The sequence below is a fragment of the Argiope bruennichi genome, chromosome X2 (assembly GCF_947563725.1).
Source record: "Argiope bruennichi chromosome X2, qqArgBrue1.1, whole genome shotgun sequence".
Classification (NCBI taxonomy): domain Eukaryota; kingdom Metazoa; phylum Arthropoda; class Arachnida; order Araneae; family Araneidae; genus Argiope; species Argiope bruennichi.
This window is the reverse complement of record NC_079163.1, coordinates 12,237,926-12,252,658: the sequence shown is the minus strand read 5'-3', so window position 1 is coordinate 12,252,658 and position 14,733 is coordinate 12,237,926. Positions and strand designations below refer to the sequence as shown.

General features: G+C 28.7%; 1 protein-coding gene across 2 annotated transcripts in view; it reads right to left on the bottom strand.

Annotated features, from left to right (window-relative positions):
* LOC129960088 (constitutive coactivator of PPAR-gamma-like protein 1) overlaps nucleotides 1-14,733 on the bottom strand; it is a 71,324-nt gene that overhangs the window by 25,058 nt on the left and 31,533 nt on the right. For both annotated transcript variants that reach the window (XM_056073189.1, XM_056073188.1), the window contains exons 10-15: nucleotides 11,474-11,726; nucleotides 10,714-10,828; nucleotides 10,413-10,619; nucleotides 8,281-8,443; nucleotides 7,881-8,025; nucleotides 854-1,034 (exon numbers count right to left, since the gene is read on the bottom strand). In XM_056073189.1, coding sequence (XP_055929164.1) covers nucleotides 854-1,034; nucleotides 7,881-8,025; nucleotides 8,281-8,443; nucleotides 10,413-10,619; nucleotides 10,714-10,828; nucleotides 11,474-11,726 — 1,064 coding nt within the window. The remainder of the gene's footprint in view (nucleotides 1-853; nucleotides 1,035-7,880; nucleotides 8,026-8,280; nucleotides 8,444-10,412; nucleotides 10,620-10,713; nucleotides 10,829-11,473; nucleotides 11,727-14,733) is intronic.

Here is a 14,733-nt window from a genome sequence, read left to right as displayed (position 1 = left end):
ATTATCATCATCCTAACTTATCTCATTTCAATAATTAAAAATGGCTTTTCTATCTAAGGGAGAAAATATCCAAATCGCCGAGACGGTCTTCAGTGGTGTAGGGGGAGGACGTAGCAGTTGCATTACGCTTTATCTTCTCTTTTGGTTGATAGATGGCGATGCCTGATTATGTGTGCATCCCACAGTGCATTGCGATAGTAATTAGAATGAGATGATGCCATTCTGTTAAGCTGCGCGTGTGAATGTCTTGTCGTGTCTGTGCGTTTGTTTAGTGTGAATGCGATTATTAAAAAAAAAAAAAAAAAATTCCCAAATCAAACATTTATTTTTCAACTACTAGAAGACTGTATTCATGTTTTTATGTAATTTGGTTGCTTTCATAATAATATTAATAGCTGCTTTGTTCCACTTTTTTCGGTAATTTTATAATATACAGTATTTTGTTTATAAATTTTCCTCATAAGGACTCTTACAATAGGATGAGGTGGGGAGAGAAAGTCAATGTATTTATTAAGACACTAATACAAATACATTTTTATCTTTTAGTTTTAATAAAACCTGGCATAAGGGCAAAAATGTCAAATCCTTATCAGATATTAAGAAATTGAACATTATTCCAGATCCTAAATAAAAAGAACAAAAACTTGTACATCTCATTTACTGCTGTTTTAAATCTGTTTCGACTATAATTTAAAAAAGTTTTAAATTACGCATTAGTTAGGAAGAAAAACAAAAAATATCTTAAATAACGTGAAAGCAAAAAAGGAAAGAAAAAAATATAGAGAGAGCCTTGTTGAAGAAACTGGGTAATGGAGAATACCTTTGGGGGGGAGGGGGAGAGAATTTTACTTACCAAGGTTGCAGCAGTAATTTTAGAATTATCTAAAGGCGATAGACCCCGACCTATTCCTAAACGTGATACAGGTGGACTCTTATTGACTGTGGTTGGTGATGAAGTTTGTCTTCCAGGCGGCGGAGATCCTCTAACAGCTGGGAAACCTCTTCGAGTTGCATTATTTACCACAGCACGACCTCTACAAATATTTTAAAAAAAAGAGGCAAGAAGAAGTAAGTAAATAAATAAAAAACAGGAATTTCCAAAATTTACACACTTAGTAATATTATATAGCTCAGCTAAAAGATTGCAATTCCATGCATTATTTCTTAACAGATAATTTAAACAAGAAAGATTTAAAATTTTCTGAGATACAGGTATTGATTATTTTGCAACAAATCAAATGCTAACACTCTTTCTGCAAATATTCTACTAAAATATTAAAAAATGGCAAACTTTTTATTCCATTCATGGCTTATCCATTAACAAGAATATATATATATATATATTTTATTACTGATAATCTCCATTATTTAGATAAAGAGTCAGGTACTTCAAAATACCAATATTGTTCACTGTAAGTATTAATTTGAAAAATTTGGCAATGTAAAAAAAGAGAGAGTGAGAAACAGATTAAATTTAAAAATTTACAATTTATTTCATGGAAAATTCTATTCCATTTTTCAACATCTAATGTAAATTTATTGCTCTTTTTTATCTGTAATAAACACAAAACAAAGTGAAATTTAAAACGTAACAATACAATGTGTTGGCAGAATATTTTCACCCATAGCATTAATGATGTCTTTAAAAAAAGCAGCTCCTTTGAGCAGGTCTTAAATTTACCGTAGGTTATTTGCCTTACTATGAATATTTCAGATTTCAATAAAGCATTTCATTAATTGACAACACAAGACAAAATTCATATAAATAAAAGGTTTCTACTATGAAAGAAATTTTGGAATTAGAAAGATAGAACAAACTATTAATATTTTCAGGCAGCAGATGAAGATGATTAAAATCATATTTTAAATCTGAAGTGCCTTTTACAGTTCTTTATAGCGTCTACAGTTCGACTTGTCTACTTTTACTTCTTGGATGCTTCAAATTCATATCATACATGGTAAAGGAATGGGCGAGTTGCAAAGAAACAAATTAAGATAAAAGAATATTCAATTTCAGTTCATAAAATCCAATAGAAATTCACAATAGTTAAATGAGAATTGCTTCTGGAACAGTAAACAATTCATAAAAACATATACTAAAGTAAAAATTATTTACAAGCAAAATCATTTTTCCTGAATTTTTCAACTATGCAGCTATCAGGAAAACATAGTATGCACAGCACTTACATCTTATGACAAATAAAACTTAAATAAGGTGATTTATTGTAATAACACTCTCGCCAGTCATCCCTTCAACCAAAACTCATTTTTCAGTTAGCAATGTTATATATATATGACAGTAATGAAGTGGTATTTGATTACTACACAATGGAAATATGATGCTGATTCCCACATTTCTACAGTAACAATTGGGAAAATTACCATACAAGAGCAATTTTTACGCCATCTTAAAACATAAAAAAATAAAAACAGAAATATTAAATTCTGTGGAAAATTCTGCTGATTTTCTACAATTATTTGAAAACATATATACAGCAATGCAAGGGTGAATAAAATTACTAATCACTTCAAAGACAATATGTATGCTCTTATCCCTGTGTTGTACTTTATCATCTTAATTTCCAATATTCCCAAAAGACGACAAAAACAGTTTGCTCTTGCCTTCTTATTTACATTGAGGTGTAAACATAAACCATATTTTACACTATAGACTTTCTCAGATCTGGGGAACAGCATGGAATGCAGCAAAGTTTTCTAAATTTAAAGGAAAGTTCACTAATGTTTATTCTGCTCAGAAGAATGACTTCTGCCCAATAATAAGTGGAGACAGATAGGGGGAAAAAAAAAATGTCTTCATACAATGTATTTTCACAATAACTAACACTGATTTGCCATATGATCCCAAGTGATTACAATGCTCTATACATTTCCTATTTCGGTCAATAAAGCCCAAACTTTATTGCTTGGTCAAATTCTTATTTCAAAAAATAAACACTTTATTAGCACTTTTTAAGTACCTTCACAGGAAAAAAAAGAAAAGAAAAAGGGACCGATATTTACATAGTATTTTTGATTATAAAACTTCATGTTACCATGAAATGAACAGAATTGAATAATAATTAAGTATGTATCTAATTTCATGAAATATAAAATATCAACAGTAATAGCTGAATATTTTCACCAACATTGAAACCAAAGTATTTAAAAGTTTGTATGCAAGTTAATTGGAGAAATCTTATTAATGCATGTTTTTGCAAATTAAAAATGATTTAATTATACTACATTTAGCAATATTAACACCTTGACTGGCATGGGAGTCACTGGTGATCGGTGGGCCCATATAAATTACATGTTCAGAAATTCAGTGTGGCAGTTAATGTGTCATGAATAAATATTATAACACTACTTCATTTACATTTCAATTCCTTAGTGGGAAAATAAAGAGTTAAGAACATAAGTAAGCAAAGCTAAGATATAAAAATCATGTTAATTTCATTAAATATATAAAAAAAATGCTTCCTTTTAGAAAATTTCTCAAGACTCTTTCCACCTGCTTACTTTTCTCACTAACAGCCATTCCTAACTCATTAGATTTTGTAAGAAATGAAGTCTCTGGCTTGTATAACAAATGCATTAAGTATGCATTCAAACTCAGCAAATTACTTTTCTAAAAGTAATTTCATTTTCGATAAAGGCATCGTAATATTCGATTCTAACTTTATTAATGTCATTAAAATCTATTACGTTTGCCATCTTTTTTTTTTTTTTTTTTTTCCAAAAACGTGTCATATTTAGAACGGGCTGATGTCGGTGATATTCCTTATTTTTTGGTAATACTTACTGAGCAGATTCTGCTAGATTGCTTTTTGATAGAGCCATAATTTTAGTAACAAGAATACTTATCGAATACCAAATTTAATTTATCTAAATGGTTACATTTTTGAATTATCACGTTTATATAGATAGTCAAGTCTTTGACAAATTTTGTTCAATATTTCACACAAATCCATTCTTTAAATGCTGCAACTTTGCACCAAATTTTTCTGATATAGTTCTTAGCAATTTGAAGCTATCGTGTTCACTTGGACTCAGTCAGACAGGAAAGAAAAAAACTCCTTGTAAACGGATGTCATTCCAAATTTGATAGGAATCTGCAAATTTGGTGTTAAGACAACATGCTAAATTTCATTTGTTTTAACTCACAGCATTTTAACAGATACAAGTTTTACAGATATAAAAATAGATGCATGTAATTCCAAAACTTTGTTCTTTGAAGGTTTGAATCGTGCAGATGGGCCAAAATTTGGAGCTTGAAGTTTTTGATGATTACATTTACTTCTCTTTGAATATTTTGAATACCAGAAAGTAAAAAAGGAATTTTATTGGCATTCATTTACTTTTGATATCGTGAACAAGAGTAACAAATAACTTACAAGTAACTTTGAAGCAGCATGAACATTTAGTGCATGCATTTTTGAAAGTCCACAGTGAATTAAATACACCATTTTCTGACGTAACTTAAAAAAATTCAGAAATTTTTCTCGTGCAAAAATATTTAAATAAATTACTATTAGTGATTTACTAAATGATATTGTTATATAACTAATTAATGCTCTACAAAAATTAACTAAAATAGAAAAGCACACAATGACGAGCTATAATAAAGTTTTTAAGTTAATGCACATTGTTTTACAAGAATACGAAAAATTATCCTTAAAAAAATCCCCTTTTAAACAAACAAAAGGAGGCAAAGAAGAGTCAAGTAAATGAAAGAAATATTTTTTCACCATATTATCAGTGCTTTTCTAAACTGAAATAAAAGTTATTGCATAGATTTTCAGAATCATTGAGACACGTTAAGGGATGAAAGATCAGAAATCGTAAAGAAAATGCAACCATATAAACAAGTAGATCTAGCATGGTTCTGTAAGATGAAATTGTTTCATTTTCTCCTCAGAAAGAAAAAGGAAGCACTTTTAAGACCTTTTAATCAAAGACCATTAAATATAAGTATTTTTTAAAACCTATTAAAACAATGAAACACTCTGCTATGGTCAGTGTCAACTGAAAAACAGTTACTTGAAATTTACTCAATGATCGATACACTAGTATAAATTGGGTTTATACTATACAGCGGAAATTTAGATACATGTCACATCAGACTCTTCCGTAAATTCATGGAAGTGAACATTCAGCACAGTAGAACATATGATACAAATTGCTAACATCTTTTTTAAATTATGTTTTGAGCGTATTTATAAAACGGACAATGAAGCTGACAGGGTAAAAAAAATAAGTATTTCAAATTGTAACACTTGAGGTTGCAAGTTTTATTATTTCTTCCTCGATTAATTCGGATATATAATAAAGTATGACATATATATTTTTCAAGAACAAGCAAAAAAAAAAAAAAAAAAGTATTATTAAAATCCTAATGAAGCCCTTTGATTACTACAGATTTAATGTTATTAAAGTAAATTCATTAAAAGTTATAACTATAAAGTTTTAAAATAGCACTAGTATATTGCTACATAATTATTACAATGATTGAATTTTAAACTGAAGCATTTTTCATACAAGTGAGAAGTGTCACGCCTTCATTCATATCTTGTGTATGAATTATCCACTTTTTATTTTTGTGATTAATGTACATACATGCAAGGTAGGGCTTAGTTAAAAAAAAAATCTTTCATCGCTTACAACTTTGTTAATTATCAGTTATTAGAATCGAATTAAGTTCATTTAATGTTTAAAAGCAACGTTTTTCAATGGTATCCCCATTGTGTCTTCAATAGGAAGGTGGAATAACCACATTTTTCCTCATTACACCAGAAAATTTGTCTTCCTTTAATTCACTTTCGGTTTTTACTTATAAACGTGAAGGTGTGTTTGTGTACTGGCGCTCTACAGGGTAGTCTGACTTAGAGCAACCCAAACTTGGCACATATATACTTTGCAGACTGAAAACATTCACCTTTGAGTTATTTTTCTTATATTTATTCTTCAAAATACAAATTAAAAATTAAGTAAAATTTTTGGCGATTTTTCCTCAACAAGAGTCACTACTGAAGTTTCCGATTTTCTCTCTCTCTCTTCCCCCACCTCCCTATTTTACAAACTGTATACTATCCGTCCTTCATACAAACCTTTATGGCAAAGCAGATTTTAGAAAAGCAAAAGAAATATTTAGTTAATTCTGAGAAGAACATGAGGGAAAAAATCATATTTTAAATACTATTAACATGACGAAAAAAGGTAATGATTAGAAATTAGGTTTATTGTTAAAAAGACTAGAAATAGCAAAGTATGTTACCAGTTTTAGTAGAGAGTTGACTAAGAATAAAGAAAATGCATAATAAAATGAAATCTTTTAAAATAATATGAATTATATCATCAAAATTTGAAGCTTAAAAAAAATTTGCTGAATCAAAGCATTAGGACCAGTTACATAAAATATATAATTAAAAGTGTTAGCGACCATTACCTTATGAGAACCAGTAAGTCACCAAAATTGGTTAGTAGTGAATTAATCAAAAGTAACGAAAACTGCTCCTTCAATAAGAATAGAGAAATAATGACAGAACCAGAATATTTATTAAATCTATTAAGAATGGAGGAAAAACGAAATATTTAATCATTATAAAAAGCTGAACAAGAATGAATTGGATCTATGAAGGAATGATGTAAAAATATAAATTACAAATATATGAGAAACATATAAACAGAGTTTTACTGTAAATGAATTACACTGCCATCATGTTTGGTTTCACCTTTTCAATGTTCATTTGATATCGTATAAAATTTCATTTCGGTTTTCTTATATAAAACTTTATCTGATTCTAATTTACAGAAGTCACTCTTCTAAGTATTATACTGAATATATTTCCTCTTCAAAGATAATGATTTATTTGGTTAAGAAATTTCAAAACATTTCATGTCTTTCATTCAAAATTATTAATGTTAAAAATAATATTAATTATATTAAATAACAGCTCATATTTCATTAGCTAAACTGAAATATTATTCCATTTTAGAAATAAAAACAGCAGGTAATCTAAGCAGCTTGTTAGCAATATCTCAATCAAAGGTAGTATTTTCTCATGGAATTTTTTTCTAATTTAAGTCACATGAGAATACATTCATTTACTAAAACGTATGCTATATAATTTTCAAATAATTAATTTTAGTATTTTAAAGCACTTTCACAACACATAAGAATTATAAAAGGCAACATGCACAAAATCTTAACATTTAAATAGTTTGAATGTTTCGTATTGAAATAGATTTTTTTATTGGCTTGGTCAACAATAACCAGTTTCTCAAAAAAAAAAAAAAAAAAAATTCCCCGTCTCTGCTTTTGCTATAGCTTTCATATTTTATTGTAAAATTATTATTAAATATAAAAAAATTGTGATAAAATTTATGAATCTACTTAGAATACGATAAAAATTTATTAGGAGCTTACAACAAACAAATAACATATACAATACTAAGAAAACCCACAGATGAAGTTTTGAATTATTAGATCTATGACACAGTCTACAGTTTTCACTATTGAAGCAAATATTTTAAATAAATCCATAAGTTCAATTAACAAGTATTAATAATACCATACATTTAAAAAATATCATACAATTAAAAATATCAAAATATTTGTCAATGGGACTGCGCATATCCTAAAACTAGAAAACACAAGTGACCACATACCATTCTAATTTTCCCATCAAGGACTAAGCAAAAAAATTATATTTGGCATTTTTTCATTCTTTTGTTTCAAAATGTTATGGGAACTGAGATCATGATATAATTTTTATTCACAAATGTAAGCATTATAGCATTACAATTTCAAAATTCTGAATTATAACCAAAAAATAAAGTCCCCAAATACATGAGAACATGAGCCAATTTAAAAATCTTACCTTCCAGCTCCTCCAACAGATACAATTTGTGGTGGTATGCTACGGCTGGGTGATCTGGGACCTTGACCATAATTAGGACCCCAACTACCAACCACAACTCCTGCAACTTCCAGCTGCCCACCACGAGGTACAACTCGTTGATGGCCTATTAAATAAAGATATTACAGTGGAAAAAGAAGTTACTGATTTAATGTTTTAGCTAAAATAACAAAAGTATTAACACAGAAGTATTCTAAGTATTAACACAGAAATGTAATGATTAAAAAAAAAAAAAAAGAATTTTTATATACAGAAACTGTAGGAATGTTAAAAAATATATATATATTTTTAATTTTGTAGAATTTAAACAAAATTAGATAATGAAACATGAATTTAAAAAATCACAAATTAAAAGATTTACCTCTACCACGTCCTTGTGGCATAGGAGGCTGAAGAGGAACAGGATAGTTTGGGAATGATGGATGAGGTGGTCTATGTGTAGGTGGAATTGGAGATAGAAATTTAACGGAAAGTCCTTCAACTATAGCATTTCGCATATGATCCACAGCATTTACTTCCTCAAGCTTAAATTTTTAAAAACAAAAAGTATGATTATTTAATAAAATATTAAAACAAATACTGAAATATGTCAATTAAATAGTACAGAATGCTGCTACTTCTGCAGTGGACATTAGTTATAGTGATCCCTTTGGCCTAGATAAAAATTCATCACATATTTAATTATTTTTAAATTTTCTTAAAAATTTATGGTGACTACAGAGTTATCAAGCATTAGTTGTATAACACTTTCAAATGAATAATTTTCTGTAAAAGATTCAGCATGGACTGATCTTCTTAAGGTTCAAAGGGGTAAATAGCCCCTTCTGCAATTTTTTAATTGTTTCTCAGTTTACACCAATGCAGATACAGGCTTCATAATCTTCTTCAGAAAGGTCTGATGACTTTTCAATGAATCAGTGTCATCTTCTTGATTAATCGACATCTGGACGCCGAAAAATCTTTTCATTTTCCCCACCGCCAAATGAGTAAGGGTTCAGTTTTTTCCCCCAACAGTAATGAGACTAGGCTTAAGATTTTTCGGCTGATTATTTCAAACGATTCTGTTTATTTTCTTAATGTTTGATGCATTTAAAATTAAACATTGTTAATTAATCGATCTTTCAGATTCATTCTGAAGTACTTTTGAATTAAATAAAACTGAATAATGGAAATTTAAAATTTCTAATCTGCATAGCGTTACCCCAACTGGCGTAAAAAAACTCGCGCATTTGTGTTACCGTAACTGGCGTTGAAAATTCACCCATGCGCATTGTGTTCCGATTGTTGACATGACAACCATTATCAACGGATGACTTAAATTATTTTTAGATTAGTTGCATGCTTTTGTAATTAAAGTGTATTTATGTTAGTTATATATTTTTTGTATATGCTTATAGTTTTAAGTCCATCGTTTTTTAAGTAGTTTTTTTTAACCTGTTTTCAACCGATTATTTTAAACGATTCGTTTTATTTTATTTGTGTTTGATGCATTTAAAATTAAACATTGTTAATTAATCGATCTGGTCATGATGAATCTGAGAAAATTTTGTTGACAAATTCTTGAAAAATTACATAAATTAAGAAAAATATTCTTCAGTGCCCATAATGTTTAACGCTCAGTGACTGTTTTCAGTAATCATATTACAAAAAAATACTTTGTTTCAGTAAAAAATATTATTATATTAATTGCAGATTAATCCTTTCCACTTTAATCTAAAGTATAAATTCTACGGGAGCTAACAGAAAATTAGAGAGATACATATTACGTTATGGCTGAAGGCGTTTATAATATTATGAGTGAATTATATGACTATCAAAATTTGAAGTTTTAAAATATTTTGATGAAGATGCTATTAAAGTAGGAATTGCATAAAATATTTAATTATTAAAATTTTAATGAACATTAAGATTGGCGAACTGGCTGGTCGCCAAAGATGGCTAGTATATGAATAAAAATTAATGAAATATAAAACCAACACTTTGCTGGAAATGCCTTGAAAAATCTATGTTATATACGTAGCAACCATTTCCAATCTTGTTAATCATAAAAACAAATATCTTTATAGAATAAAATAATTCATAATTACAAAATATCTTTATTCTTTTAAAGCACCAATAATGTAAATATACAAAAGCTACTTCCCAAGAATAAGAACATGAAGAATCACATAATAGATTTTTTAAAAGAAAAAATTTAAGTAATTGATATCAACAGCCATTTACGGAAATCCCACTCATCATTGGACAAATACATCAAGTTATATACTGCAACATAGGAATTAATTTGGGTAATAAATATTCTTTCATTCTGAAAAAGTGATAAATTCATGATATCCCCTTATTTTGGAGCTGCTTGAATTTCAGAGTAATTGCAATGACTGTTTACTTTTTCTGATCAACAATAGCTCGATAGTAAATTTCATCTGTATTTTGATTCCAAAAACAGAGGAATTGAAAGACAATCTTTAAAAAATACATCAAAGTTAAACTTACTCGGTTATCACAGAGATCCACTAGATTTTTGGCAATGTTAGCCTTGAGCAATTTACGGTGAAATATTTTCCCATCAAAAAATAACCAAGGACAACACATCAACCATGATATAGGAGCACCGCAAGCATCGTTGGCCATAATAGCATGATCTACTCCATTCATGAATATAGAAGCAAGCATTATTCCACGAGGAGTAATCAGAGGAACCTTAAAATTTTACAAATTTTTTTATTAAAAATAACTTGCAAGTAAAAGTATTTAAAACAAAAAAAAAATAATAATAATAAACATATTTCATTACCTCTAACTTCTGTGTATATTCTGTATCCATTAGGTGAAGATCAACTGCTTGAACAAGAAAAGCATCCAATTCATGTTTATAAAGAAATGGTGCTTCAGGACTAGTCAGTAGATATCTAAATAATAATATGAACACTAAATCATGATTTTTTTAAATTGTTTAGAAAAAGATATATATTTCTTTTCTAACAGTACCAAAGAAGCAATTGTTCTCAGAACATGATATATTTCAAATTCCTAGAAAGCATCAAATATAGAACATCTTAAAGATAGTAGATTTCATTTTATAGCTCAACTCTTTTAATATAGAAATAAGCAAAACAATCGGTCAAACAAAAATAACATTAATCGCAAGAAATTTCCACCAATTTATTAAATGTCACTGACTAAATATCCAAAGTGTGTTAGAATGACTAACCATGAAGGAAGGCTCAAATTCAATTCCTAGGACAAATCTGCCAAAAGCCATTGATTAGGCAGAGCCCACTTTTACATCAACTCCTAAAGAATATGAATTGTCATTGTGAAATTTCAGGGAGGAAGGGGTTTCTTTTATTGTTGATTGAGAAACTTAGTTGTTTCATTCTTATGAAGTACTAGACTCCGAGATTCTTAGGAGTCAATATGTATTGTATCATAACTGCAATTCACAGTTCAGTTTTTCAAAAATAATTAATTTTTCTTACTAAATAATTTTGAAGTAATAATTTCAAGATTTCTCAAAATGAAAGAATTTTTGGAAATACACATGGAAATCTTACCTTAAAACACAACAAAGGATAATTAAATGCTGAGGAACATAAAGTACATCATACATCAAAGGAGTGTTACTGCGCATAATGGTCAGGAATGCTTGCAAACGTTTCTTATTATCATCAGGACCGGAACCAAACCATAAACGAGTTACTGTTGGAACTGGCCAACCCAAAGGCATAGAAGGCACAAAATCAGGTTTGTTATATTTATTGGATTTGGACCATACCCATTCTTTAATTACAATATCAGGCACTTTTTCTGAAAATAAAATACATAACTTAATAAAAATCACTAGAACTTTGAACTCGAAATATAATAATGCTTTTTTCAACTTGAAACTAGCTGGCATCTTTATATAAGTTTCAACTGTATGTGTTTTATAATTTAGTAATTAGCTTACAATTTTGTCACAGGGCAGCTATCAATACTTATTGCAAAATAAACTGCTATTCTAAGTAATCAATTACTTTGTACCTTAAAATGCACCTTGTTAAATTCAACATGTATGAATGATTTTAAGAGTTATGCAATTTTAAAACATCTTGAATTCCAATGTCAGATACTTTTGAAATTACATAACTGCCTAAAAATCATTCCACCCTGTTTAGCACACTAATTCAAACACACAAGTAAATTACCTAATCTAGTAATGTGAAGCCACTAAAACAAAAGAAAATCTCCAATGTGATGAAAAATTTTAGATTTTGAAATATAATAATGCTTTTTTCCTTATTTCAATACTACGATTTGAAGAATCTTGCACCTAAAAATTGAACAGATTTTCTTCCATCAGTCTACAATTGCATTGTGGTTCAGTGGTGCATGAATCCAAGATTATGTTTTCAACTATTTATTTTTACTAAAAGTTGCAAGAAACTATACATTATTTACAATAAAATAATTGTTGCTGATGTAAATTATGAGGCTACCTCAGCACCTTCCATCCATATGTTTCCGCTGCCTGCTACATTACGCTTACATCTATTAAGTGCCATCTAGGGAAGCAGAAATCTATAACAGCTGATATTAAAAAATGACAAAGATGAAAATTCCCCATTTCATAATAAAATAATACATGTAATTAATCTTCCTTTTCTTTAATGCACATATATTTTAAATTTTTGGCTGATAAGAGGTAGAAAAATTAAAGTGATAGAAATTTAAAATAGACCTGGCACTTTTTGGAAAAGGCTACATACTAGTTTCAATTCATTTTTTTTTTTTTTTTGTCCATATTGCTCAGATTTTAGGGATCAATGTCTATTTAAAAAGAAGGCAGAATTAAAAGGCTGAAAGAAGAGGAGCTTCAAAATACAATTCTTTTCTTTCTTCCTTATTTTAATACTTGGAGAAACCAAGTTTCTCAAAAATCGTCGGACTTATTCCTAATCGGATGAAAAAGCTTAGTTATGGTGCACAGTGTTTAATCTATTTCAACCATCAGATATTCAACTTCTTGTTGCGGGGGGGGGGGGATTTCACAAAACTTTCCTTTCGAATATTATCATATACTTCAAAATTCATTAGAGATTATGAATCGATTCAGAAGAATCCAGGATTTTTCTCAGCTACATACCCAGGAAAAGGGAAACAAATTACTTTCCAATTTCTATTAGATTCTTTCTCAAATCTTTGTTGAATAGCTTATTCAATGTAATGTAATTAGAGTAGGGTAAGTGTCATGTGCTTTAGGTGTCATAACCAGGGGGGTGCAAAACTAAATATTCAACTTACTGTATTTAACAGAAAAATGTCTTTGATCCATTTAATCCTTGGATTTTTAAAAGTTAAAATGGGTTCCAATCCAATCAATATAGAAGAATATATAGGTGTCTTTGCTACCATCCAAAAACCTTTTCAAATCAATTTCTCAAAAAAAAAAAAAAAAAGTATTATCTAATATAGAAAACTTCTTTGATGCTAGGTGGAAAAAAAGGTACCTCACCTTCTAATTGCATTTCTGAAGTGAGAGAGTTAGACAGGCAAGAAAGGGGCAGCTATGGGAAACATAGATGATCTGTATTCCCCTCTTCCTTTTCAGCTGCATTTTACAGTGCTATAATTGATAGCAGAGTGTCAGTTTCGAAAAGATTGGCTTATTGAGACTATTGCCAGCTGAGCAAAATAATGCATCTAATGATGACCAAAAGTTTATCAAAGAAATGGATCCCAGTAACTAAATCCTAATAAAAGATTTGCATATGTTGAAGGATATATGATCATCATTAATTGCATATTTGATTGGATTGTGTATGTATATTTGATCATCATTAAATCTTTATAGAATAAGATAACATGTCAATTAACTTCATAGGGTGTCTAATAATTTCTCATAGTATTAAAATAAAATTTTATAGCTTACATTAATGCTGATTGAATATTGGTTTTTACTGAGGTGTGTGCCAAATAATTAGGAAAATACATTATTCTCATTTCAGTCAGTAGAGAACAAAAAGAAACAAACTCTTCAACTTTTCTTTGATAAAGTATAAAGCATTTTGAAAGAAAAATTCATACCATAATTTTACTATTTTCATATAGTTTAGCTATGAATATTTGCATACATAAAGATAAGACCTATTTCAATAATTAAAGTAGATCTATATACAAAAAAGTAATGCATATAATTTTATCTTTATTCATTTCAGTGGTTTCTCAGACACAATTTAAACATATTTTATCTTAGGTTTTTGAGCACAAGAGAAATGTAATCATCATATCTAGTATCAAATTTTATCTAAAAAAATAAACATGTTATATGTAACTTTAGGGGGGGGGGAGAACAAACATTAATGTAGCAGTTTTGAACACAGAATTATGCGTTAAGATATTCACAAATTGTCCAAGATGATATCTAGATTTATAAAAATATAAATACTAAAACAAGCAGTAATTTCTGGATATTTTTTTAAGAAACTCTGAAGCTAGATATTTAAATAATTGTTGCAAGTTTATGAAAAAATCTTATTAAACACACTCACTGCATAAATAAAATTATATTATTATTCAGTAGTTAGCTGTATTAAGAAACATTCCACCAACATTTAGTTAACATTTGAATTCCCAGAAATAAAAACGAAAGTTAAAAACAATTGAAATCAAGCTTAGCTTTTTTTTTTTTTTTTTTTTTTTTACAAATATCTAAACTTTAATTGTTCAATTTCCTCAAAAATTAGCTGCATTCAGCAACTAAGTACTCACTCATAATCAAAATATTTAAACTAATATACAAAAACCAAAGAACCCATCCCCCTCGGATAATAGT